The sequence below is a fragment of the Rhinolophus sinicus genome, linkage group LG18, assembly GCF_036562045.2.
Source record: "Rhinolophus sinicus isolate RSC01 linkage group LG18, ASM3656204v1, whole genome shotgun sequence".
NCBI lineage: Eukaryota > Metazoa > Chordata > Mammalia > Chiroptera > Rhinolophidae > Rhinolophus > Rhinolophus sinicus.
The window spans coordinates 14,232,955-14,260,691 of NC_133767.1; the positions used below are offsets into that span (position 1 = coordinate 14,232,955).

The following is a 27,737-nucleotide window of genomic DNA, read 5'->3' on the forward strand; positions in this document are numbered from 1 at the left end:
GGGTGTGTGCTGCGCCAATCCCCCAGCCCTGGCCCTCACCAGCCCCCAGGTTGGATGGTGACAGACAAGTGGACGGTCCGGCTCCACCCTGGCCACTGACCATGCCCACGGGTGCCAAGAGCTTTTCCATACATTGAAAGACACTAACAGTTGCTCTGCTCATTCATAAATACACAATTTTATTTGCTATTTTCAGGGGAAACTTAGGCATTAAAGTGTAAGCTGATAAAATACGGATACCTAAAAAAGTATAAAAGTATAAATATCCCCTTAGAATAAATTTTAGTGAATTAAGTCTTAATATCTTTAAATTAAAAAAAAAGAAAACACCACAAGCCTACCTATAATGTCAAGGTCACAAATTAAACGACGCTAAGCGGCCAGCAGCGCCCCACAGGTATACCCGAGGCCAGCAAGGGCCGCCCTCCTCCCAGGGTTCCACGGGCAGAATGAATCACCAGGGCTAAATGTGCCCTATAGAAAGGTTGCTATAAATGGTTGAAGCCAAACATTTAACAACATACAACAGACCTTACAAAAAGGAGGAGGTAAGTCCTAGGTGCTGGAGAACTTGGTTAATCAGGTTATTGGCAAAGGAGGAAAGGGCTCCGGAAGCATTTGAAACTAGACGTGTCAGAACCTCTCTCCGACGTGTCAGGAGCCCCCGTCAGTGTGCACAGCTGCCCCGGGAAGGAAGCCCGAGGTCAGGAAGCAGAAAGCTGCTCATCGGAGCCAGGTCCCCCGACTCGGACAGTCTCCATGACCAGCTCAGAAAGGTCTGTTCTCAAAGCATGCGGACAGCAGGTTTTAAAGGAATCCTAGAAGCTCCAATGTTGTGTCAGGTGGGCAGAGCCCATGTAGGTTGTGTGTAAAGTCTCAAACATCCCAGAAATACCAGAGAACTGCATAGTTATACAAAGAAAACGAAGAGAGCTGGCAAGAAAGAGAAATATTTGTGATGCGCTGTAAACATCCAATTTTCAACGTGACCCGGTTTCAGCTCCAGACGCCAGGTGGACGGGCCTCCCACCCTGACCTCCATCCCAGCGAGACAAAGGCACTAACCGACGGGCGCCAGCTCCCCTACGAGCCCGTGGGTGGGACGGACATGACAAAATTTCTACCTCCCTTTCAATGACTTAACAGATCAATCCAAAATGCAGCAACACTTTTAGGCATTTCTAAAAAGTAAAAACATTGGGAAGTCTATCCACACTGGGAAAAAAGGGGTGCAAAGGTCTCTCGCCTGGAAAATACAAATGGAGAAGCCTTGAATGTTCCCGGCTGGATCAGGTTGGGGGAGCACGGCCTGAAGGAGGCCCAGCTTCAGGGTGGAGGCTCGGGAAGTAGTGAACACACAGAGGCCGCCTCTGTCAAAAGCTGCCCAAGGCTGAGAGACGGCCAACCGATCACACCTGGGCATGACTCCCAGACCCGAGGACCAGGGCCTGGTGCGGTGTGGGTGCCCATCGGACACCCAGGCCCAGGGCCACAGCACTGCGGCCACTTGCTACCAGTGCGGCCCAGGCTCCATTACAGACTGTTTATGTAGCACCAAGAACGCGGTCCTTTAAATGATCTTCGGTGATTGAAGGGGTTCGTCGGGAGCATCCGCCTTAGGCCTGTGCAGCACTTGGAAAACCCTAGTGGAGGCCCCCGCAGGAATGCCCGCCTGGCCAGCACGCCACCTCCCAGTGGGGATGCCCAGCCGTGGACAGCTGGTCCTGTCTCTCACCACCCACCACAGAGGCAAAAAAGGATTCACACCGATCTCTAGAGAAATTGTCAAAAGCAGGTTTCTTCTCATGGCCAAGGTTCCTCGACATGGCGGTTCGTTGCAACTTGGGAAAAGTAAAATGTTTCTTCAGCTGTTGACGCGGTGCTCCTCACATCCTTGAACCCCGCTCTTGCAAAATCTGAAAACACCAAACGCAGAGAATGAGGACGTGGGCCTTGGACAGGGAGGTGGGGCTACGCAGCCCTGGAGCCAAGTGCCTGGCTCCAGGGAGCTGAGCCCACAGACGTCAGTTGGCCAGCACCCCCAGCCAGGCTCTGAGAACAGCAGGCCTGGCCCAGCTGACCTTCTTTGTGGGGGGCTGGCTCAAGCACCTCAAGGCCCCACACAAGGGGCTGGCCCCTCCAACTCTCTCCACTCTTCGTCCCAACCTGCCGTCAGAAATGACACGCCCTCAGGTCCAACCAGCATCCCCCTGGGCTTCCTCCAGAAGGCCTGAACGTGGGCATGGCCCAAGGGGGTACCGCTCATTATTAGGCCTCAGAGACCCTCGACAGCATCCCCCCAGATGGCCACTTCCTGCTCCCTCCCAAGAGTTCCAGACCCCAGCCAGGGGCTTCACTGCCCGCCTGACAAACACTGACTCCTGAGAACCTCTCCAGCCCAGCTCCATCCCAGGCCACAGACACATGCACAACCGGGGACTGTGGGGTCCCAGAGGCCCCACCCCAACCTGCTTCTCTTCCTTCTTCCACGCCCCATTGAAAACCATGCATCCTCCACCCTGCATCCAGTCACACAGCCCAGAAGCCGGGGCTCCGGGCCTGTCCCATCACCCCGACGCCCGCCAGCTTGCCCTGTATGCTGCCTGGCTGGGCTCACGTCTTGTTGCACAGGGCGTGGCCTCCTGTGACTGGACTGCCCACCCCGAGGGGTCCAGCCCCTCCTGCTGGAGCAGACAGGCCTCTACAGAATGTGCCCCTGACCCCACTGCCAGCCCTGCAGAGCCCACGCCCCTCTCCCTTCCGCTTCTTGGCAGCTCAGGGCCAGAGCAGCCCCTCACCTCACCCTGGCCCCTCTCTCACCACTGTGCACCCCATCCACCTCCCAATCAGGCTGGAATTACCAGGGGACAGGCCCGCACACTGCCAAACACCTGCAGACTCGAACCCTAGAGCCCAGGTAGAGGGGGCGGGACCACCGCGTGTCCCCAGATGGGGGCTTCAGAGCTGGCCAGTATTTTCATTTCGATGTATCAAGTATGGCCACTAAGCACCAGGAAACCAGGACAGAAAGGTCTCAGCCTGGCCCGTAAGATGACCCTCCCTGGGATCTCCTCAGCAGTGTGAGAGTGAACCGCCCAGGGGCATTTTCTGCTTGAATTTCATAGCTGAGATATGGCTCCCGACACTGTGCTTCTGAGCCCTGGGCCTGGGAGCCGCAGGGGGACGTGTCCTGGAAGGTGGCCAGCCCTATTCATGCCAGATCCAGACCCACACAGACACTTTGGCCAGAGTGAACTTCACTGATGCCCAGTAAAGCCCTGCGGGCGGCAGGCAAAGTTCTCAGACTCACAGAGAGTGCCCCACTGGCCCCATGACCTCCCGCTCACCAGCCAGGCAACTGCCCACAACAAGGCAGCCAGTCCCTCACGGTCACCCAGGGCTCATTGGAGAGAAGGTGAAAGTTCTCAGGAGCCGCTCCAGCCATCCCTTGACACCCCTCCCCCCCCGCTGGCCTGGGCCCCCTGAGTCTCTGAGAGCTCTGGGGTCACTCAAATGGCCCGTGCTTCAGTCCCTGCAAGGAGCACAAAACGCTGTACCCCAGACTGCACGCCCCTCCTCAGGCCAGATCAGAGCAATCCCCCAGGTTTAGTAAGATGCCCTGGGAAAGCCTGGGAGGTGACTCGGGGTGACAGTGCGTCCTCGCTCAGCCCTTGCAGGTTCCTCCTGCCTAGATGCTAGTCCCAGCCCCAGGAGGGTCTGTCAGCCCCTTATCTTTGCTGTTTGCAGGGAAAGCTGGGGCATGAGGGGTCCCATGATACACAGAGCTGCCCTCACTTTGTGGGAGCCCAGCAGAGCAGAGTTCGAAGGACTAAGTGGTGGAAACGAGGCCCACACAACCGGAATGTGGCCTGGGAGCAAGGTGACAGTACAGGAGGGGCCGCCCCGCCAGAGCAGAAGCCCCAACAACGATCTCCTAACGAGAACAGAAAAACCCTTGCAGGCCCTGTGAGTCACCGCCCCATCTGCCCTGGACAGAGCTGTCATCGGGGCCACCTCCCGCGGGGACGAGGGCCGGCAGTGCACTATGAGCATCCGCAGGGGGGCTCCGGAGGGGCCAGTGGTCACAGCAGGCCCAGGGCCGCTCTGTGATCAGCTCGCACCCGCCCCTCCCACAGCCCAGACCCGAGTGAGGCCACCAGAGCAGCTCCAGCAGACGCACAATCAGTAACTGACTGAAAGCAGCCCCCTCCGTACTCCCGGATGTTGGCCCAGTGCCAGCGCCCAGCAGCCCTCCCACAGGTGCGGCTCCCCTGGCCCACGCAGGCTCCCTTGGCTCCCAGCCAGGTTCCTACCACAGGTCACCATCGGGCCGGCCCGAAGTCCAGGGAGCCACTGCTGCTGAGCCACTAAGACGTGGCCGCCCCAAACCGAGAAGGGCCACAAATGCAAACTACACACCTGATTTCAGAGACTCTGAAGTGAGAAAAGTATCACAATGATTTTTTTGATAAAATGACAATATTTTACATGTACTGGGTTAACAGTTAGCATAAATCTCACATTTCTTATTTAATGTTTAAAAAAGACAGCTGGAACTTGTGCCGCATATCCCCTGGGCTCTGTCGGCTGGTCCAGACCTGCGCTCTGCAAACATTTTCTTAAAGGGCCAGATAGTAAATATTTTAGGATTTATAGTTCAAGAGGCAAAACCGAAAAACCAAAAGACCCACAAAAGACCCAATCACTACAAGTATAAAAAAGCCCCCTGGTCCAGCCCTCATGACCAGAGGGTTGGCCTTTCATTGCTCGGCTGGCCTCATGCCTTTCCGTGCTGCTCCCAGGGTGGAGGCTGAGGGTCCCAGACGACAGGGCTCAGCCCAGGAGGAGGGCCCTGGTGGGAGCAAAGGACCCCAGGACGATGCCTGCCCATCTGCCTGCAACGTGCCCTCTCTGGCTCTCAACTTCCCGTGTGAAAGAGGAGAGAGCAGACCAGTGGTTCCTGCTAACGGAGAACACTGGGCTTCTGGAACCAGCTAGGACTATGCGTCCTGGGCAACGAGAAGAGGCTGGGACGTGACGGACAAGAGGAGCAGCAGGGGGCGTTGACGGAGTCTCCCATCACAGGGGAAACAGAACTGTCCGCCTTCATCCCTCGCCCAAGGCACCAGGGAACAGGGGCGCTGCCGTCTTTGGCCTCAGGGCCGGGGTGCAGCCTCTGCAACACAGCCCCGACTCTGCGGCCCTCAGCCCGTGGCCCGGTCACAGGATAGGAAAGCTGGCAGGGTGGGTGGCCTGGCCCCCAGGAAGTGCAGGCCCCTGTCCTCGCCCAATGACATCCATGCCGAGGAGGCCTGACACTCGGGGCTCGCAGGCCCCCAGCCAAGGTCCCCATCCCACCCACACGGGGATCATAAAGGGGACGACAGACAGCCCCGCCCCCAGACAGGCCGGCTCTACTGCAGATCTACACAGCTGGCATCTAACATGGAAGGTTCTGTCAACTACAGGCACAGAAATACACAGCAGAGGAGAGGCTGGTAAGAGGAGACTACAGTACGGGGTCCATGGCAAGGGCAGCAGAGCTCACCGGGACATTTACACTTAATCTGAGTCATTCTTATCGTGACCCGTCTCCTCGTCGTCACTCTGGCTCGGCACACAGCACGCGGCAAGGGAGGAGAAGAAGAGAGGACACCATCAGTGCAGGGTGAGGTGTGGAGACAGCAGAGGGAAGCGCGCCCGGAGGCCACTCGGGGCCAGGAGTCCCTGCTGTGCAGTCAGCAAAGCGCAGACCAGCCTCATCTTGGGGGCCTAGGCCCCCAACTCACACCCAGATCGTACCATGAAGGAACATAGGACTCAGGCGTCTCCTGTGCCCCCGTGTTCCTGGGCTCCGACACCCCCAAAATGCCAGACTTTTCCTTCCCTGTGCACAGTGAAGAACTGAACCTCATCCAAAAAGAAGTCTGGCCTTTGCCCTCGGCTCCTGGGAGGTCATGACCTCCAGGCCACTCCAGACAGTCTAACAATGTGATGAGGGCTGGGTCAGTTGGCCAGGGGACCTGGACACTGCAATTAGGCAAACGGGCCATCAATCATCGATTAATCAACCAATTAATCGATCACGTCATGACCGAGCCCAGTAAAATCTCTGGACGCGGAGGCTGGCGGAGCACCCCGGTGATCAATGCTCCAAGCGTGTGGCCAATCATCCTGACTCCACAGGAGCACAAACAAAGGAGCCCCAAATCTGGCTGGTTCTCTGGCTCATCTGAAGTCTCCCTCCCGGCACTTCCTGTAAGAAACCGCGACTGTGAGCATAACGGGCTGCGAGTTCTGCATTCCTGGCAAACCCCGGAATCAGAGCGTGGGTGGGAAAGGCCCTGGCCTGGCCGCTGGTGGTGGATGCAGGTCTTGTGTGGACCATTCCCCTCGCTGAGTGACCCCACACCCGCCCACTCTCTCCTGCCACTTCCACCCTGAGACAGGAGATGGGCCCTTTAGTGCCAAGATGCTCTCACGTGCTGCACGGCACCTGGTGAGCAGATCCACGGCAGAGAAACGTGCTGCCCGCAGGATGCACACGGGTTCCCCCAAATCACCATCCCCAATCCTGCGCCAATGGTTTTCCGTGGCTTCCCTGGACCGTGCTCTGCCCGTTTAGAAGTCACTTGGCTGTCACACTTCAGAGCTAGGTATTTTTGGAGAGAGAAATAGGGCCATGTTCTCAACGGCAAAGCGATTTGGGGTCATGCCTAGAGCTCCCTCACAGCACAGACACATCCTTTCTGCAGCCGAAAAGCCACCTGAGGAAAACGAACTCGGGCAGCTGCCCTAGTGAGATCAGCTAGGAAAACTTTTCAAGTTCAGAAATAACAGCTTCTAAAAATAAACAGCTTACAAAAGAGCTCTGCAATTGCTAGGAAAGAGGTGTGCCTTCTCATGAGGCTGGGGGGTCTCCGGGAGGTGGGGTCACATTCTACCCCTGACTCTACAGGAATACACCCCCAGGGCCGGCACTGGGGTTCCTTCACCCAAGCATGCCTGCCTGTTGCCCAGCCCCACAGGGACCCCCCTGGTGCTGTCCTGTCCTGAGCAGCAGCAGGAGGGCAGCGTGGGGACGTGAGGCCTGGAGGCCTGGACATGGGCCCTCCCCCAGCTGTGCAGACACAAGGCTTCTTCACATGTGGTGCAAAAGCTACCTCAAGCAGCTGGAGAGGTCACTTTGGGAGGGCCAGTGGGCGTGGGGACTCCGCCGAAGCCAACACCTCCAAAGAAGACCCTGACAGGCTCACAGGGGTGGTTCTGGGCAGCTGGGGGCCAGCTGGAAGCCACTCCAGCATCTGAGAAAGCCCTGGGAGTCCCGGTTTTATGTCATCAGTTAAAATCCAACTCTGGCCTTTTCCCACACTCACTCCAAACACCCTTTTGGCAGGCAATACCCTGAGCCTTTACGAGGGCTGCCAGAGCCCTGCCCCCAGCTCTGCCAAGGCCTCGCAGACCCCCGGGGCCTCTCCGAGCTGGCTGCAAGGCTGTCTGGCCACCACCTGGCTTGAAAGTCTGAAAGTCCTGCCAGGTGGAGGTAGCCCAGGCCAATGCTGGGTTGTCTGTCCTGGAATCCCTGACCTCAGGAACGAACCCAGAGGGGATGCCACTAGCATGTGTCGCCTATGGGCAAGGCCAGCCACCGCTGCCTGCCACGGGGCTAACCTGAAAGCAAAGGACATGTGAGTTCTGCTTTCGCCCTGGCTGCACTGCCCTTCCCAGGAGACAGAAGTGCCAGCGCCCACCAGGGAAAGGTGCCAGTTTACACAAGGACTGGCCCATGCTGGGCTGAGGCAATGCTCTGCAGAGTCTAAAGTAATAGAACACGCAGAATCCACTCCTTTTACAAACCAAACTCGACTCCCGGTGCAGGATGGGTGTGGCTGAGGCAGGCACTGCTCAGGGGATGCACCCAGCAGCCTCCACGCTCCCAAATCCCCAGGAAAACAGCCCACAATGGTGGCATCACTTGAAAGCACAGCTACCACACTTCCAGGCGCAACGCTCCCCATGAGAAGGGTTATCGGAGAGCTTTGCTCTGTGGGAAGCCTGTGTGCAAAGACCCCTCGCTGTACCACCCCCATCCCAAGGGATATAGATGTCCTTCATTACAGGACTCTGCTTCTGGCACGTGAGGCACGAAGTGCATGATAACAGATAAGCAGCACAGGTGAGCAAACCACCAGGACGCCTGCGCAGCAAGGAGCGCGACCAGACCAAGAAATGATACAGCTCTGGGGGGAAAACCCAACCCGGCCGGGCACCTTCCACCCTCACAAGCCCCGCCTGCTGGCAGGAGGCCAGAGCACCCGTGGGCTGCCAGCCCAGTCACCCCCGTCACCCACCTTGGCTTTCTCGCTGGGCTCGCTGGTCGTGCCGTACGGGGAGTTGTGCAGCTCCTTGGAGACCACACAGAGGAACTCGGCCTGGTCTTCGCTCCCATAGTTGTAGGAAGAGCCAATGCTGACCAGCTGGGAGGGGAGAAGACAGGTGTGATATGGGCAGAGCCAAACGTGCGCCTGGCTCAGCACCCACAAGGAACGAGGCTCCAGCCTGTCAGCACCCACGGCAAAGTCAGCGGGTACTCAGGGAGATTAGGGACAGGTTTCACCCAAGAGATTTTTAATGAACTTATGGGAAACCAGGTCCCCAAACATCCACACGCGGGCACCTACGCAATGACACCCGGACACTACGACATGCGCACACCTCGTGCCGGACAGGCCTTCTCTGCAGGACGGCTGACTGTTTTCAGGGTTTCTGGGCCCACAGGTGATGCTGAGTGACCACAGGGAGAGGGGCGCTCAGCGCTAAGCAGGGTGTGAAGAGGGGAAGAGGGGCAGGGCTGGGGCGGCGTGCTCAGAGCTCGTCCTCTCTGTGCAAGCAGCAGAACCACAGACGTGGGCCAACCTGCCTGCTACCCCGGGCACCAAAGACTTGTGCTTTTAAATGCAAAATTAATCAAAAGAAAACTACTGAAACTGTACTAAGGCCACCCATGGCATAATTATCACAGCAACAAACACCTAGGAGGCCCCTTGCTCGCCAGCCTCTCCACAGATGAATCTGTGCACATAGGAGAGGCAGGGGTGGGTGCTCTGCGTACAGAGACACAGGAAGGACGAGGTGAGGGCAGTGGGTGCAGCCGAGCAAGAGACACATGTGGACAGGAGAGGCCGGCATGGCCACAGGAGGGGAGAGCAGAGGGGCCCACAGAAAAGGGGCAGACATGCTCTCCGTGTCTTTGGAAGTCTGTTCTAGGGTCACAGGAGCTAGGCCCTGCCACCTGCAGACCACAGGGGGGCCTGGCCCTGGATGCAGACTGGGCAGTGGGTATGCAGCCCCTTCTAATCGGGTCTACCCGGACGCCATGTTCTCAGGAGGCACGCAACGTCTCCCAAAGCTCGCTTGGACTTTGTTCTGGCCTCACCACTGAGCACGGGGTGAGCCTGGGTTAGGTCCTGCCCTCGCTGGGCCCAAGCTGCTGCTCCACATCCCCTGCAGTAGGCAGGTCCAGCTCCTGCTTCTGTGAGTAGAGCATTTCTCATTAAGCAAACATGCCTCTGGTTCTGGGCTTCTGCTGGCATGAACCGGGAGGAGGATGTCCCGGAGTGACAAACTGAGCCAAGTACGGAAGGCTCGAGAAGAGAGGACCCTTCTCTTCTCGGTGGATTTGGGATCCACTCAGAGGAGCTAAGGACAAAGTCCCTGTGCTGGTCATGGGGAGGAAGACGCCCAGGCAAGAAGCAGGACGTGCTCTCTCCCTCCCAGCAGGAGCCATAGGCGTGCTTAGCGCCACTCAAGGGTGACCTATTACACACCTCCTGAACTGGTGACAGCTGTTCCCATCTCCCTCGTCCAGGCTGTACACCGAGGGACAACAGGAGGGGCAGCAGGAGACTGCTGTTCCTGCGTGAGTCTCTGGCCAGATTTTGATTGGGTCAGAACACGAGAAACACACGTGCACAGCCCAGGACCCTACTGGGCCTCTGGTGCGAGGGCAGGGCAGGACAGGACAAGCTGTGACACCCTGAAAGCAGGACACACAGAGCAGCCCTGGTGGCTAGTCCCAGGGTGGAGGGAAGGACACAAATGCTGACTGTACCTGTCTTTAGTGACATTTTAAGGGAACTCCAAGCACTCCACAATGCGATCTATTATTTCAAAAGACCCAAAGCAAAGGGGTAGACTTAATTAGGAGGGGCGCTGGGGAAACCCCCTAAATTCCCACTCTCTCTCTGGGCAGGACCACTCACAATGGACAGAACCTGCCCCCTATGGAAGCCAGCAACAGAGGAAACTGCCAGAGCCAGAGGGGGCCCCGTGAGCAGGGCGGCCGGTCTCTGCGGTGAAGGTCACAGATCCAGTGCCCACCCTTCACCACCAGTGCCCGGGGCTGGGGGCCGGACAGCGTCCCAAGCCCGAACCTCAGAGTCTCTGCCTAAGAAAGTAGAAGAGTGAGGACGGGCTGGTGGGAAAGGTGCTGGCCACTCAGGACACCCCTGACACGTGAGGCCACAGGTACTGAGCGCATCCACCCGGGACGAGATCAGTGCGCAGAGCTGCATGGAGTGAGGGAGCCTGGGAAGAGGCCCCAGCCTGAGGCCACAGCAGAGCTGAGGACAAGGGAGAGGCACAGCTGGGCCCGCATCTGCAGCATCTTTCCCATCAAGGGCAGAAAAGGGGCTGCAGGGCCGCAGGGCAGCCCCACCGGGAAGGGGTACCCGTGCCACCCGCAGCGCTAAGGAGCCCGAGTCCGCCTCTGCTCAGCCAGCACGGGAGGGGCTGGGTGGACACGGGGAGGGCCAAGCCAGGAGGCCCTCAGGACGTCAGCCACATACACGCTAGACACCAGATGGAAGCTCAGACAACAGTCCCCCCGAAATGGGCTAGAGCAAGAATAACTGCAGAGAGAAAAATGGGGTGAAAGCGGCGGGGGGGGGGGGGTGTGTTCTTTAAGAACAACTCTTCCCTCCCCACACAAACGCTGAGGTTCAGGCTGCCGTTGTGAGCGGTGCCAGTGAACCACGGTTCCAGGAACCACAGGCTCCCAGCGCTTCATTACTGGTCCCTGGGGCCAGCCCTGAGGACCCAGGTGTGGCCTTTGTCATGAAAAGCTCCACTGTACCACAGGCTCAGGTCCCCCCTGCGGGGAGGGCTGGCGGGTGGGGTTCACCTGCTCAAACTTCCAGCCATCGGACATGGTGGACACCATCTGTGTGAGCTCCTCCTCCTGACACTGCAGCACACGGTACACGTGCTTCACCGGCACCTGCGAGAACAAGGGCCACAAGTGAGACAGGCCCCACACCCTGCTGCTCCCAGCCCGGCCCAGCTACCCTGCCCTGGGTGCTGGTTCTGGGGACCGCACGAGGGCCCCGATGAGGCTGGTGTTTTCTTCTTCCTCTAAGGCTCAGCTCGAAGCAGCCCCGAATGAATCTACCCCAACAAAACCAACTGGGCTAGAACAGCGGCCGTTTGCTGCTTTCTCGTCTGCCTCCAAAAGTATTTCTATTTCTAAATTCCAAAATAAAATGAGTCATGTTCCTAAAACGCCCAAAGCACCTGTGTCTAGACGTGAATGCACGAGGACATCCATCTCTGTTCCTCGGGGGAATCACACAAAGTCCCTGAATGCCCCTGCTCGAAGGACAGACAGACAGGCCTACTCCCAGCAAAGCTTTCAGACCTCCCAGCAGCTCAGACAGGAGCCCTCCCTTGGGCTGAACTGGCTCCCCCAAATTGGTGTATCTTCTGACCCAGCCTCCCACTTGACCTTCCCTGGGCTCCATTCCAGGCATGGCACTGGTGCTGGGAGCCCCTGGGGAGGTCTGCCCTTGCCGTGCTGCTATTCCAGCAGGAGGCGGTGGCCACCACACACAGCACATGTGTAACCGGGGGAAGGGGCCAAAGGCACTCCAGGCTGTTCTGACATTAAGGCAGTGAGTCATACCAGTGACACTTGAATGACAGTGTCACAGCCTGAAGCAGGCTGCTTCCGTTTGAGAAACAGTAACACTAACATCCGGCCTGAGTCCTCTAGTCCTGACGCAGGCCCTGTGACGCGGGGCTCCTCTAGCTCTGCTATGGAAAGGGAGACTGAGGCACACAGGTTCAGGGTCGGCCCAGGTCACATGGATCATAAGTCGGGCTGTGAGGGGGGAGGAGGGAGATGAGGCAAACTGGCCAGAGATGACCAGGGAGTTTGTGGACGTATCTCCTCCCAACTGTCCTGGCACCAAAGAGGCTCCCACAGGAGGGCTGGAGGCCATGCGGGCAGGTGGTCCCAGCCTCCCAGGCTGTCCCTGAGGCACGCCCCTCTCCCAGCCTGACCAGACACTCCGAGTGGCCAGGCTGTCAGCCAGTCTCTTCATGAAGGCCAAGAGCTCTGGCTCAGAACCTGCCAGGTGCCCAGGGAAAGCCCACGGGGGTTGGGGGATGAAAAAGTTTTCAGTGGACTGAGACTCTCCAGATAATGGCAGCTCTGAGGGACCATCCACTTCGTCCTCCTGTCTAAGGAGCAGAACTCACTGGGCAAGGGCGTATCGTTCTGTGCCCAGGAGCAGAGCTGGCACAGCAACAAAGACCAACCCCTTAGACCCTTGGCGCCTGCCTTCACAGTGGGGCCGAACATAGCCGACTTCACTGGCCCAGTGGGCAGCAACGTGGCTCTGCTGGCTCTGGCACTGCCAGGCACAAAGGTGGTACAAAGAGAACCGAGCGAGCCCTGCTTTTCTAGTAAAGCCGAGTCCTCAGCGCACCGAAGCTGGCTTGCAGGATCCCCACCTCCACAGCCTGCCCCCTCCTTGCTGCCCCCCACACTGGCCCTCTCAGTGGGCAAGAACCCTGCCTGCAATGCCCTCCCGAGACGGCTACACACCCACTCTCCCTCGGAGGCCTCTGTTCCCCACCACCCCCTCACCCTTCCCAGGCTTTCCTTTCTTCCTTGGTAGCTGCCTGTCCCTTCTCACTGCAGTGGGACTCCCTGAGGGTAGGCTGGGCAGGGCTAGATGAATGTGCCCTGCGAGCCTGCCACAGTGCCAGCTGGCAGCACCGCAGGTGGCTAGAGGGCAGGCCATTGGGCGCTAGGACAATAACAGAGGAAGATGGTCATCAAGATAGGACAGCCCACTCCTGAGGCCTCCTGAGAAGGCCCCTGGTCAGCTAGGGGGAGAGGTGGGAGCCGCATCCAGGAACCAGGCCTTGGAAGATTCCAGCACATTAGTCATGGGCTCACCTGTGATGTTTTGCTGTCTCGTTCTCTAATTTTGTCTTTTACAAGTTTTATTAGTGAGGTGATATTGTAAAATTCCGCTTCCTCCAACACTCCTGGAATAGAGAAAATTAACTGTGATTTTCAGCAGATCAAGGAATAAACGTTTCACCTCGGCCTTGCGGTGGACCTGTGGCATGTGCCCGGCCCACTCAGCGCTCCTCAGCCCCCGTCCCGAACACCCCTAGACTACGTGCAGACACTGTTGGCTCTCTGTGGGGCTCCCCAGGACTGGGATGGGGGCGCAGATGGAGGAACAGCAGGTTTTGGAACACACTCTTACATGAATCCCAAGGTGACCTGCTGGGTGCCGAGCGCGTGCACACAACAGCTGCTGCACACACGCCTTTGTGAGTGTGGCCTCCGATCTCCACGCCAGGCATGACGGGTGGGACGCAAGCTCTTCCCTCCATAGCCTGCAGCTGTCTGCCCTGGGCTGGCCGACTTGTCCCCCCCCGCCCAGAGGCTCCGGCCTGGCCAGGCCGCCCCGTGCACGTCTGAGGCACTGGGCACCTCGGGCTCCCTATTCAGTCATCAGCACTGTGGCTGCAGCTCCTCGCTCCAGGACTCCTGCCAGTTGGGGAAGTCCTTTCCTCCCAAAGATGGCTGTTTGTAATGCACCACGTGAGAGACGCGAAACCTCCAGGAATTCTAAAGAATAAACAAGAGGAGCTCTGCTTCAGGGATTCCTCGTGGGTATTCCAGAAGGCTCAGAGCGTGCCGTCAGCTGCCATGCCCGGTCATCCTGGCCAGCCCTTGCTCTGCACGGTGCGGTCCCTCCACTGGCAGCACTAGGGGCTCAGAGCCGTAGACTCTGGCGGCCAGACCTGCTTGGGCTGCCTGTGCTTTTTCAGGGCCACCCAAAAGGAGGCTGCCTCTCGAATGTCACTTCTCAGGATGAGTCTTGGCCACCAGCCCTTCCCATCAGATCCGCAGGTGAAGACTGACGGGCACTGCAAATGAAGCTTTAAGACAAGCGCGGGGCCTGAAGGGCACATCTTTCTTCCGCCTGGACACTCCAAGCACTAAACTCTGAAGGGCAGAGCCAGGAAACGATGTCCTGAAAGCACTCTGTCTGAGGCCGGTCGGAAGGCAGGTGAGCGAGGCTGGGCAGCGGGGCTTCGTCACATCGAGTACCCCTTTCTAAGCAAATCACGTTGGGAACAGGCTGTGAAGTTTAGCCCAGAATTGTACAGCTGCACACACACAAAAGGGTGCTCCAAACCATGCAAGTATGTGCGCATGAAAAAAGGAGTCTGAGGGCCAGAAAAGACACCAAGCAAGACGTGGTGAGAGCTGACGTACCGCAGCACACAGTTCAGTGCCGCCGGCGGCTCCAGGACGCAGGCAGAGCGGGAGAGCCACTCTGAGTGCCAGTGCCCTGAACCTCTCCGGAGCTCCCTGGTGCTGGGAGCCAATCCCACACCACAGCACGCAGACACGCCAGCCTCGGGTCTGGTGCCCCCAGGGCTGCGCCTGGCATCCCTGCTTCTTGTGCCAGAGTCTGAACTTAGCGCGACGCTTGAGAACGCAGACAGAACTCAAGTGGTGATGACACGGGGTGCCCTGGAGGGAGAGTAGAGCCGGGGTGATCGAGACTCTGAGGGACACCTGGGCACACGCTAACGCACGGCCCTCACAGTGTGAGAACAGGTGGCTGTCCAAGGGGACGAGCCCCACCCTCATGCATCATTGAAGGAGGGAGTCCGTGGAGAGGCCCACAGCCTAGGGGACCCCATAGCCAGGCAGTGGGGTTACAGGAGCCTGGGCCAACGTCCCCGGGCCCTTCTGCTACAGAGGTCCTGACGAGCCAGCCCAGCTCTGAAGAGCCTTTGCTTCCTGGGGGAGGGGAAGAGGTCATGCCAAGCAGCCCTCTCACCCCTCTGAGACCAGTGTCTGCTGCCTCATAGGACATGTTTGCGAGGAAGCTGGACAGCAGGTGAGGAGACGGGCATCTAGGACTTCTGAAGGGGGGAAGGGGTGCACGGACTCCAACCTGGCCCTTGGCGCACAAGGCCTGCTCCTTGAGGGCAGCTCGGACTCAGAGGGGTCCAGTTGGCACCTTCACTGGATCCTGCCCTCAACTCACCTTCCTCTGCAAGGTCTTTGTTGATGACCAGCTTTCCATGTCTCAGGTAGTTCAGCACGGGCCCAAAATAGGTGGGGTCTCTGTCGATTAAATAGGCACCTGTTTCATCCTAAAAAGAACAAAGCACCAACGTGAGTCTTGGGCCAGAAAGCAGCGACTACAGCTCACCCCAAGCCAGGTCACATTCAAAGGGGCTTTTAGAGGCATGTGGGGCGTGCGTCTTTTTACCCCACAACCAGATGGCGTTCATGGCACTTTTGGGAACCCCAGAGCGGTGTTCAGGCCTCCTGCCGTCCTCCACCCCTGATCTGTCACCATTTCAGGCCTAAGCCGAGTTTAACTTCCGTTTCGTACCAAGTTAAGCTCCCTTTATTCACTGTGAAGCAAGGTGATTATGGATGGAGCCTCCTGCCTCACTGCTCCAAAGATGTCTGAGGAAAAGCTGATCCTTTTCTCATTTTAGAAGCCATTCCACAAGCGTGACTAACAGACTCTCGTCCGTGGAACTCCTAAAGGCAGGGCTGACACCGACGGTCCCACTTCGGAAGGCCACTGCGACACGGGCCTCTGCGGCCAGCACCTGCCCTTCTCATTTCGGGGTTCCTCCCGGGGCAGGTGTGTAGGACTGGGGGTCAGAGGCACATGGAAAAGAGCCTCGTTTTCCTCCGAATGTGGCCCCCGAGCTTCCCAATGACTGCTGACCACCAAGGGAGCCTTGGTCGGTGGGCGGTAACCCTGGAGGCTGAACTGTCTGTAAAACAGACCCTCAGAGGGTGCTGCTCCCTCGCCTGGACCAGCCCAGATTCCTCCCCAAGGCCGGGGGCTTCCAGGGGCCCTCGCCGCCCACTGGCAAGTCTTCCAAGTTGGTGCCAACCACAGCCTCTCAGTGGCCGCTGCAGCCATGGCCAGGGAGGGTGGACACTCGGGTGGGGGCAGTCCCTGCACAATGACACCACCAGAGGGGACCTCATGGAGGTCACGCAGAGTAACAGGCATGGGGGGGCGGGGTGTCGACGGCGAAGGAGCCACAGTGGTGGGGAGCGTGACTGTACCAGGGTCCACCAAACGCAATGGACCTGAAGCTGCCAGGATACATGTCGACCACATCTCTGATTTGCGTCGCTGAGTATGACCCTGCCCAGGCTGCCTTCCAGTGCGGCTGCCCGGTGGACAAGGGACCGAGCAGCAACTCCCGCCACACCAGCGCCTATAGCCCATCAAGAATCCTCCCTCCCACAAGCCCACCTGCCCTCCCCACGCAGTCTGGTACCTGGACTGACAGCTCCAGGGAGGGCAGCAGGTGCCGAGGCCTCGGCCATGAGACAAGAAGTGACGGTAAAACAGTGTGAGAGTCGACGTGTCTCCCTGTCCAGAAAACGGCTTCTGGGCTCATGAAGGTCCTCCGCAAGTGAGGACCAGAGACAAGAAGGCAGCCAGCTGGCTGCACCCCAGGACCGCATCGGGCATCTCTGCCGGGGCCTGGGCGGCGGAAACACCTGAACCTCTTGGGTGTCAGAGGCCCATGGGCACCAGAGCCCGACACACAGCGAGGCAGGAGGCATCGTGACCACAAAGCAATGCTCTGAGACGTTAGGACCCTACTTTTCATTCATGAGCATCAAATCCTGGAATTCATGTGGTAAAACCTGGTGGTTTCAAAAGTTTCTTCCCTGGGCCGGCCCGGTGGCGCAGGCAGTTAGAGCTCCATGCTCCTAACTCTGAAGGCTGCCGGTTCGATTCCCACATGGGCCAGTGGGCTCTCAACCACAAGGTTGCCAGTTCAATTCCTCGAGTCTCGCAAGGGATGGTGGGCAGCGCCCCTGCAACTAAGATTGAACATGGCACCTTGAGCTGAGCTGCCTCCCAGATGGCTGTTGGTTGGAGCACGGGCTCTCAACCACAAGGTTGCAGGTTCGACTCCCGCAAGGGATGGTGGGCTGTGCCCCCTGCAACTAGCAACAGCAACTGGACCTGGAGCTGAGCTGCACCCTCCACAACTAAGATTGAAAGGAAAAAAAAAAAAGTCCTGGAAGTACACACTGTACCCCAAAAAAGTCCTGTTCCCCTTCCCCAATAAAAAATCTTAAAAAAAACACACAAAAAAACAGTTTCTTCCCTAAGTCCACGATCACAAAGCGATAAAAACCCGCTTTCCTCCGCTCACATCAACGAGGCTCTGGACGTGAAGGCACGAGGACCTGGAGCCTTGGTCTGTGTGGGGGCCCCGCTCAGCCCAGAGCACCTGTGTCCCGCTCTCCCGTAGGTCCGGGCACTCCGCCCTGTCCTCTGTCACTGCCTGCTCCTCTGCCCCCACCGAGGACTTCCTGTCCCCCAGGGCAGTGCCCCACTCGCAGACTCCCAAATTCCTCCTTGGGCCCCATCGCCCATGGAAGGAAGCACTGGTCAGACACTCCCATGGGCTCCTACCTGCCGGCCCTCCGGACCCCGGCTGTTATCCAGGCGAGGCCAAAAGACCCCACAGACCAACTTACAGAAGAATGTCGCTTCAGCAGCCTCCCTACTGGGGAAAACGGCCACTGTTTCCTACAAACGGGCCCAGGTCAGAAAGGAAAGGAATGGAGCTGCCACGACACAGAGTCGAGGGGTTCCCTCCCCCCCCACTCCCAAGGTACGAAAAGAGCCAAACCGTGACATTTATACGTTAGCAAGCTCAGAAATTATTCATCAGCTCGCTGTTCCCTCACAGACAGCTGGCAGAAGGTCAAGTAGGAAAGATCAGACGGCACGGGGCTCGTCTCCACCCTCAGGACACCCCAGGGAGCCTCCCTCGTCAAGGGGCTGAGGCCTCAGGACCGGCCTGAGGTCAGATGGAAGACTCAGGCCACACGACTCACGAGCTGGGCACAGCACTCAGAGCTGGGACCCAGCAGGAGAAAAGCATCTTTACTAAGTGCCAACACCACGCTGAGCAACACGAACTACACAAAAGTGACCCAGGTCCACAAAGCCTGGGGGGACCAGGCCATGGGACAGAGAAGGGAAAGGCAGGTGAGCCAGATGAAACCAGGGTGCCAGGTGCAGAAGGAATGCAGACTGCCGCTTGGACAGGGCACAGCGGGCCTGGCACTGTGCTGGGCCGCAAACGTGGGCTAATCCGGAGACGGGCAGGGACCCGGGGGCACTCTTGGGACACGCTGCATGTCCCTTTCTGAGGACCAGCAGCTTTGAATCAGTTAAAGCAGGGCCTCAAGTGACCCCCCAACACTTCATGGCTTATCTTCAAAGCCCATGTGAATTTTACACTTGATTCCTTGTTCTATTTTTAATACAAAAATGTTTTCTCAAACACCTCGCAGCAGCCACCCTGAGAAACTTGATGAAACACATGAATTTAGAAAGTTCAGGGTGAGAACACCTCGGGGAGCTGCGGGGGACCAGGCGTTCAGAGGCACAACAGAACCCCAACTGCCCAGAGCTGGGTACCCTCCCACCTTTGGGGAACACATGCCAGCTGCCTGGGCATTGTGCCCAGAACCTGCCGGTCACTCAGACACACCTGTTGCCTGCGCCGGCGTCCAGGAGGACAGGTGCAGCCTGAGTGGGCCTTAGAAGGGACCCTCACCTGACCGTGTTCTCCACACGGCATGACTCTCGCAGCTCCGCCCATCCAGGTGGCCCAGGCATCACCAGGCCCGGCGGCTGTCTTCACACGGCCCGACACTCCCTCCTGGGAGGGATGCCACAGAGCCCATGCCCAGGCCTGCCTCGAGGCCCACCCACCGGAGTCCAGACCTGCGGTTCACCAGGGGACCCTGAGAGCCTGAAGAGCAAGTGGCCTTGCGTGACAGACTGTGCCATCCGCTGCCAGTGACAAACCAGCCTGTCCAGCCCTGCCACTAATGAGCGGCCAGGATGGAAATGTCTGCATGGCTTCTGCCATGGAGTCACGTCAGGGCTCTCTGGGTGGGCTGCTTCTTGTGGACTCATTTGGATCCAATTGGCATCGTTAAGAATTGGGGCCGAGAGACACCAGGGTTTGGACAGAACAGGCAGCAGCGGGCGGGGGCGGTGCCCTCACCCCTGGGCCTGCGGGAGCGGTGCCCTCACCCCTGGACCTGCCAGAAGGGAGATTTCAACTTGTACAAGAGCCAGGCCCTCCACCAAGACCCGGAAATTCCACGGGGCCTTATCTCGGCTGCAGCCCTGACGCCCACAGACTGACTCTCCCTTAGATGCACAGAGCAGGACCCTGGAAAAGCCGTGTCCCCAGCACCTGAGCGAGGAGTGTTGGCGATGGTGGTCCGAGGACAGGTACCCTGAGGCATCACTGCGGGGTGAGCTGACTAGACAGCGACTGACACGGGTGCCAGGGGCCCCAGCACCTCATGTGCTTGTGTTGGTGATGAGGAAATAAAGAAAAATACAAAACACACAAATACAGAAAACACACAAAACTCCCAAATGCAGAATGTCAGGCTCACGCATAAGCACAGAGAGGACGTCTCCGTGGCATCTACACTAGCAACCGGGTGTGACTGAGGCCCAGGGGCCGGCACGATGGCTGCAGGAGCGTCATTTCGTCACCGCACATCTGCACCAGCACCGGAAGGAGACCCCTTGACGTCCCCTTGGGGAGGCCACACGAATAAGCAAGGGAACTGGACCGTGACCGAACACGGGCCGGGGGCAAGACGCAGGGATCTCTTCTTCCTCCCTTTCTGTCCTTCCCTCGATGCATCTCACAAGCGTGTGCTACATTTACAGAGCTGCACGTGGGTTTCTGGGTTTGTAAACCTGCCAGACTTCAGACTGCTTTCGCACTAATCTTTCCCTCTATTGACCTTCCCCAATTCTCACTGAATTAGCATTTGACCTACTTGTGAAGTGCTGGCTTTAAAAATATACAGCTACCCTAAAGGCATAAAAAGGGAAAATGCTGGACCTGGCTCTTGAATATTTAATGAGGGACAGCACCCCGCCTCCCTGCATTCCACACAGGGGTTCTGGGGGAGGGGCGGGGGCACTGACGCCCAGGGTGGCTGAATCCCACTCCAAGTGGGTACAAGCTGCAGACGGAGCCGCTTGTCTCCAGGAGGGGTTTGAACCCTGCATCCCTGAGTGTGGACCACGGGGCTGTGAGGCGTGTGCAGGGCGGCTGCCAGGCCACAGAGAGGACGCCCTGGCCACGGCCAAGCCCCTGTCACACGCTCTCCCTGGAGACCCTGACTTGGACAGAGGCCGACAGGCAACCCTGACAGCCAACCGCAGAGTGAGCCGTACCCCACCACTCCGCGGAGCCCAGGGGACCCTCTCCCACGTGCTGCTTGGGAGGCGATGCTCTGAGGGGACCCGGAAGGTACCCGGGCCCCTTAATCGACCGCCCCCGAGGCCGAGGTTCTCCCTGTCCATGCCGCGCCCAGAAGTAAAACCTGGCCCTTAAGTTAAAGGCAGAATCGAATGCAGCGCCCAGCAAGTGCCGTGGGTAAACTGAGGGCCACTTGTTCACAAGGGCCGCCACTCAGGGATACAACCATATCGTCCTGAAAGTGGAAAGAAGGAACAAAGGGTCGAGAATCAGGCTCTCATGCAAGATTCTAAACGGAAAATTATTCTGTCGACACGTCTCCCTCTGGCTCCATGAGTTCTTTAGGGAGTTTGCACTTAGCTTCTTTCAATCCTTCCCGATTTCCACACACACGACAACATGGACAGGACCACTTTGTTGCAAGAGAAAAAGGACGGCCACTGGAGACTGGAAACGAAGAGGGCTGAGTGTCCTGCACTAAATGCGACATATATTCTCTCTGTCAGACTCCCCACCGAAATCTAAGTGCAAAAGCAGAGAATTTTCTGTGCACAAACATTTGCAATCAACCTCATTAGAAGTACTTAGGTTTTACTCTGAAATTATCTATTTTAAGTGACCATTTCAAATCTGCACACAAAACCTTCACCTCTGCCGTCTTTTCTGCTTTGTTTTCTACAGTCTCTGATCTGGAAGAGGATCAGACGTCAACAATGACAAGTGAAGAGACGGAGGCCCAGAGGCCAGTCGGAGGCACGGGACTCACAGAGCGGGGCCTGGACTCCCAACAGCAGCCGTGCTCGCTGTACAGGTGCAGGAGGGCCAGCTGGCTCTGACTTAGTTTCCCCTCCCCGAGACCCCATGGTGCCCGGGGCGCACCCAGAGATCTGAAACCCTCTGGCCCACACGGGGAATAAAGGAGAAGCAAGGGCGCATGTGTCAGGGCTCCAGGTGGGACCAGCTGCCCCCGGCCACTTGCCCTGGAAACAAACCCCTCAGGCCGCGGGGCCCTGACCCTCGGGCTGCCTCCCAGCCCCCGACGGACGCCATTCACTGGAGCTTAGAAACAGAATTTAAGATGAGACACACACACACGACTCAAATGAGGCTCAGCAGAGGCAAAGGTCACCCCTGGGAAGCCCTGAGGCTTTTTCTGGAACAAACGTGCCTGAGAGTCACCTGCGGGGCTGCCACCACGGTCTGTGAGTAGCGGAGACAGTGCACAGGCCCCGTTCAGTTCGGCAGGACCGGGCCCACCGAGAGAAGGTCACTGAGGGAGGAGAGTCATGAACAGGATGCGGATGGGCCTGCCGACCCCAGTGCCACCTCCCCAGGTCACAGCTAAGAAAACTGATGTCACAAGACAGGGATGTCCATCTGCTGGGGCTCCTCAGGCACGGCCCTCGCTAGAGACGTCCGTGCACAGCACATTGCACGTAAATCCCTACAGGTGCCACACGACGCATTTTGGTGGCGTGAGTGCATGTTTATCATCAAACTGCTGGCGTCAGGAAATCACCTAGAGATGGAAACGGGCGGGAACCACGACGCCCGGGCAGGAGCTCCAGTCGGAAGGCCCCAGGCTCTGCCAGCCTTGGGGTGAGGCCTCCTCAGGGCCCGGCTCTCCAGTCCCCTGGGCGCCAGCCGCTCAGTGCTGGCAGCAGGACCCTCAGACAGGACACCGTCAGGGTTCACACCAGGCCCACGGCCCCCACGGGGCACCTGGGTCCTCACCACCAGCTGTCCCCACAGCCACCGCCTGCTGGCTCCCTGGTAGCCTCTGCTCTCTTCCTGCACTCAGTCCTGCTGGCAGGTCCAGTGCAGAGTCCACCCACCTTCGCAATGGGGCGAAGGGCAGGCCCACGGCTCCTCTGCTCCCTCACCCCGAGGTCGGCCCGGAGCCACACGCTGCCCGCCTCTCCTGCTTTGAAAAACCGACCTCAGCAGTGAGGGGCCCGCCCAGCTCATCCCTCCAGAACCACCCGCACCCACCCAAGCCTGACTTGCCAAGATCCTGGAAGCCCAACTGCCGAAGAAACCAGAACCCACTAGAACACGAGGCGGGGAGGGACGCTCGGCACAGCCCCACTAGGATGCCGCGGCATGCCAGCGCGTGCCAACACACGCGACGATGGCACGTGCACCAGGAGCGGCACTGCCCAGACTCCAAGGCATCCAATTTCTTGCAAGAAACCTCAGTGGCTGCCCAGGAGGCTGTGTCCCTCCCCCAGGGCACAGCTCCAGTGTCCAGAATGGGAACCCGCCCTCCAGGACCTGTCCTAAGACCAGCCGGGGGCTCTCGGGGGAGCATGAAAAGGCAGCTGGAGAAACGAGGGGGACTGGGGGGCCGGCTCCCACACACACGGCCCCTGGGCCCCTCCAAGAGGTTTGCAGTGAGCCAGTCAGTATATGTAAGAGACAGTAACAAAAACACACGCTGAGGGGGAGATGAAAGCATTCTTGGCACATTCTTCTGAAAAGCAAAGCACCAAAGTCAAATAAAGAGCACTGAGAGCTTTCTCTACTGACCGCAGTGACGCAGCACCAGGTACCGGGCGGCAGGGGCCCATTCATAGTCACTGACACCTCCTCTAGGACCAGAGAGGTACATTAACTACACCACGTCACACTGGAAGTTACGTTGTGGGCGGAGTCCAAGTCAGGCCCGAGTCCCCAGTCTCACCGCCACCAGGGAAACGCTCCGTCCCATCAACTCCAGACTGAAATGTTCCAGGAGCTCTGCAGTCTGGGCAGAGTTGCCCAATTAAGGCTTGGGGAGGGAGCAGTGCGAGAGGCCGGCTGGCATCCTGGCCACACAGACCCCTCCCTTGATGCCAAGCAGTCAGCTCCTTTAAAGGACATTACAGACTGCTGGCCCAGTGACCACTGACCTGGGGCGTCCCTGGAAAGGAGCCATGAGCTCCCACTTACAGGTGAAAGCAGACACAAATAACCTGGCAATGAGCAAGCTTCTCTGTGTTCCCCTAAAACTCTATTTGCAAAATCAGGCTGTTGGCCCATTGTTGTTTGACCACTGCTCTAAACCAAGACCAGTCACTGTCCTGCTGGATGACAGCAAGTGAAGGCTGCATGTGCAGTCAGCAGAAAGAGGCGCTGCTGTGCAGCTGCCACCACTTCCTCCCAGGCCACCCTCCGATGGCTGGTGGGACGGGGATGGCCTGGGGTTGAGGCCCTGAAGCAAGCTCTTCTCATTCTTTCTCAGGACTGTCCAGCACTGACTCCCATGCAGGCTCAGGTCGGAGGGGCGTTCACGTTAGGCACCTTATGAAAAGGTGACCACAGCATTCACCGGGAGTGAGCGCCTGCTATACCAGGGGGAGGGCAGGGGCTGCTGCCAGCACACAAGGGCACCATTCTTTGAGGGCCTAAGCAAACCACAGTGCGTGGTCAGGGGAAGAACATGCCCAGAGCCACATCCTCAAGCAAAGTGTGAAATGACATGCACTGGTGTCTCGGGACACCCACTCGTGGCCTCTGCCAGGCTGGCACAGCTCTCATCAGTGCCGGGGAAGCTCATTGAATTCAGCAAGCTAGCCTTTCACCACTGATGTAGCTACAAATGAACATAACCCGCCCTTTCCACTCCAAGTTATCCCCACTTCTCTTGCCAAGCCGATTAAAAGATTGTACTTCTCCCCACACACCCCTCACTTAACCCTGTCTGCAAAATTCCTTTCACTCTTTCCAGTCCTGAGACTCCTGCTAACACTAAGTACCCCCAAAGTGAGCATAAGCAAAGAACGGCAAGGCATATGTCACCAGAAGCACAGATGGCCCACTCCTCAGACCCATCGGACACAACAGAGCCTGCAGCCCTGAAGCCAGGACAATGGCCCTGTCAGAGGACAAAAGCTCATGGGCAACCCGCAGTTCTCTCTAGGTCTGGCTCAACTGCAGAGACCGAAGCCCCTCAAGTCCTGCGTCATCTGAGGAGTTTCCCACCACCAAGTAGTCATATTTCCGGTTGCCCTTTAACTCCTAAAGCATCTCCACACTAAAGCAGGGGCTGATTCAGCTCTAAACAAAGTCTAACCTGTTTGACAATGCCTACGGGCCAGGTACCAGGGAATACGAGACATAACCCAAATGAATCACATGTCAAGTATTTATGAAGCACTTCCGGGAAGGAGTATAACATCTAGTGTGTCCCTAAGGGAACACAGGAGAGGAAAAATGACCCAGGGCAGCTGAAATGAATAACCGCAGACACAGCTCCACTAGAGGAAGCCACGGGAGGAAGTGAGAATTCACACTTGGGCTGTCTGTAAAGAGAACTTCATGGCAGCAATGGGCCCAGAGTGAGAACTTGAGACAAGAGGGGAAGGGCGTGGGGCTTGGTGAGCAGTGGGTTCTGGGCTCAGTTCCGAGACAGGGATTGTGAAGACTTGCGGGGGGTTGGGGGGGACCAGTCCCAGCCCAGCTCCCCACCCTCCCTAACAACCTGTCTGTCGACGTCTTAATACTCCTCCAGAAAACATCGTATAACCCCACCTGTCCCACATGGCTTCACTGACTGAACTCACCACCAAGCCAGTGAACTCTAAACCCATCCGCTTCCTGAAGGTCCCAGGTCTTCCATTTCTTGGAACTCCTCCCCCCTTAAACCTCCCCACCCCAGCCCTATCCAAGCACCACCCTTTGCAAGCCCAGGTGCTCAATAAACACTATTCAAATGCCCAGCAGGAAACCTCCCACCAGGCCCGCTCAGGTTCAGTCCTAGGATGGTCCGGCAGCGATGATGCTTCCCTTAATCGTAACTAGGAGGTCAGAGATTTTTATGTGTGAATCAACATCCTGTTTCTCTCCCATCGTGTAATTACTAGTGTCCCACTCCTCCAAAACCCCTTTCCCTCCACCCTCATCCTCAGATTCCTCACTCGGGGTTTAATTATCTAAGAGGGAATGTCGGGGACATTCTTTCGTCAGAACCAAGAGAGAAAAAACTGAAGACCGAGTAGCTTATACATTTTCTCATTTGAAGTAAAACACTCTACTACTATGACTAATGTGAATTAACATTATTCTTTCTGCCAAATTCACATTATCTGTGACTAAAACTAACCCTTATTTACGGTCAGCTGTTTTATGAGACAGATTGTATCTGCTCCATTACCTTCATGTTCTAAATTTCAGTTTTACATTTAGGAAAACAAATGTGGTTAAGTGGATGATGATTTTAAAAAATCAACAACAATCTGGATATAGTCTGATAGATGACCCTCCCCCAAAGGACTCCTATTACAGTAAAGCATAGTTTTTTAAGTTGTCTTGAAACAGTAAAATAAAGGGATGAATCGACTTAACTGTGCACGCGATAGTTACTCTGCCTGGAATCAATTGTTTCAGTCCTGAATAGCCCAGCCGTTGCCTCAAAACAACCCAAAGGACATGAGCAATTTAAAATCTGACTCAGTATACAAAACAGGAACGGCTGGAGTAGAAATGCTAGTGAATGACCACTAAGACCCACTGTTTAAAAAGAAAAACAAAACGGTAAAATATACACCCACGCTATAAAAGGAAAATCACAGCTAACAAAAGCCTATTTCTATCCTGGAGATGACTGTCATTTTCTGGGAGGTCAATTCTCTTAAAGAGCTTGGTCAAATGAGCAATGGAAATAGCTGAGGGTATGGGTGTGGGTGGGGGGTGGGGAGGGGGCGGACCAGAGGGCTGGCAACTCGAACTCTGATTTCTATCCAAGGAAGGGTTGTTTTGTGGTAACTCAAGAGTTCTCATTTCCTGATCATAAGGTCATGCCACCCTGATGATGGTCTCTGTCAGGCTTTTCGAAGTTGAGGGATCTGACTCTTTCTGGGAAGCCTTATGCCTGGCAAATGTTGGGCTGGCTAGGCAGAAAGCCAAGTGCAATTATGTAGGCCCAACTTAGAGACCCAGGAAAGAATAAGGCTTGTGAACTCCCTAGGATAAATATAGGGAAAAAACTATTTTTCCAACAGCACCTTTGCTGCGTTTCAATCCTGTACAGTTAGTTGTACAGCTTCCAAGATACTCTTCCTCAGCCACACAAGTCTTGTAAAGTAAAGGTAATCAACAAAATAATTTGTTACCATCTGGACAACAGTGTAAGCGTTAAACTTGATAAAGAGAAGCTGCAAATCAATCTATCCTATCCTTTTTCTAGGGCAGTTGGAAAACTAAGATAATTAGAAAGCAGATAAAAAGATTTCCTACCTGGCCCTTCCTTGACACTTAAACCACACCTTAATATGAGCCACATTCCTTTTGAACTATTCTATGGACAGCACCTTCTTAGTACGCTGAATGGGGTGCGTGTTGTGGCTGAAAATGATGGCGCGCCAACTCTCTAAATGCAAGTCACTGGGAAAGGCAGGCCACCGTGTCAACACCCCACCACCACCAGCACCACCAATCCAGCCTGAAGCCAAACGTCTGGAATGTGAAAAGATGAGAAGAACGCAAGAGGTCTCCCATTCCAGAACCAGTAAGTGCACTGGGACGGAGAAGAGAAGGTGTTCATACACCAGAGACAAAAGAATCTACAGGGAAGAAAAGAAAGTAGATCCAGAGCAAAGTCCGAGGTGCGGGAAACCTCTTCCACCCAAGAGCAGTGAGGGCGACAAAGAGAGACACCCCGAGGTGGAGTGGCTGGGGATCCTCGAGGATGGTGGGCGCTAGGGAGCCACCCTCTTACCCGGGCCCAGAACAGGGAGTTGGGGGGCTCGAGTCGAGCTGGTGACGAGAGCTCGGAGCCCGGGGCGGGTCTCCTCAGCGCGGGCAACCCGGCTGGCCGGCCCGCGCACACCTCACCTTGTCCGAGTCCAGGTCGGGGTCCGCCTGGCACAAACGGTACAGGAAAGATTTCGGGTCCCGGCACAGCGTCTGCCGGGTGGTGAGGAAGTAGGTGCCGCCGACGTTGAGTCGGACCCATTTGGACACGCTGCCAGGGCGCTGGACCAGAGCGCCCAGCCCCGCGCTGCAGCGGCGGCAGAGGTTTCCCCCCAACCCCACTCCGAGGCAGCCTGGGGCGGGCTGCAGCAGCTCGCAGTGATTCTCCGCCATGATCCCAGCAAGCCCCACCACAACTCCCATCCACCGGA

At 57.2% G+C, this 27,737-nt stretch overlaps 1 protein-coding gene across 1 annotated transcript; it reads right to left on the reverse strand.

Annotated features, from left to right (window-relative positions):
- Positions 1 to 154: 154 nt before the first annotated feature.
- Positions 155 to 27,737, reverse strand: KCTD5 (potassium channel tetramerization domain containing 5). Its single transcript, XM_019719725.2, has 6 exons — positions 27,448 to 27,737; positions 15,369 to 15,477; positions 13,244 to 13,335; positions 11,183 to 11,278; positions 8,352 to 8,477; positions 155 to 1,916 (listed from the first exon to the last, which is right to left on the reverse strand). The coding sequence occupies exons 1-6, from the start codon at positions 27,727 to 27,729 to the stop codon at positions 1,887 to 1,889; spliced, it is 735 nt and encodes a 244-aa protein (XP_019575284.2). The 5' UTR covers positions 27,730 to 27,737; the 3' UTR covers positions 155 to 1,886.

Bases quoted from the DNA above. Each gene is read 5' to 3' on its own strand.
- KCTD5 (XM_019719725.2), bottom strand. From the start codon at position 27,729: ATGGGAGTTGTGGTGGGGCTTGCTGGGATCATGGCGGAGAATCACTGC. The intron at 13,336-15,368 runs GTGAGTTGAGGG...TCTCTATTCCAG, and splicing joins CAAAGACCTTGCAGAGGAAG to GAGTGTTGGAGGAAGCGGAA. The intron at 1,917-8,351 runs GTGGGTGACGGG...TGGTGTTTTCAG, and splicing joins AGCCCAGCGAGAAAGCCAAG to ATTTTGCAAGAGCGGGGTTC.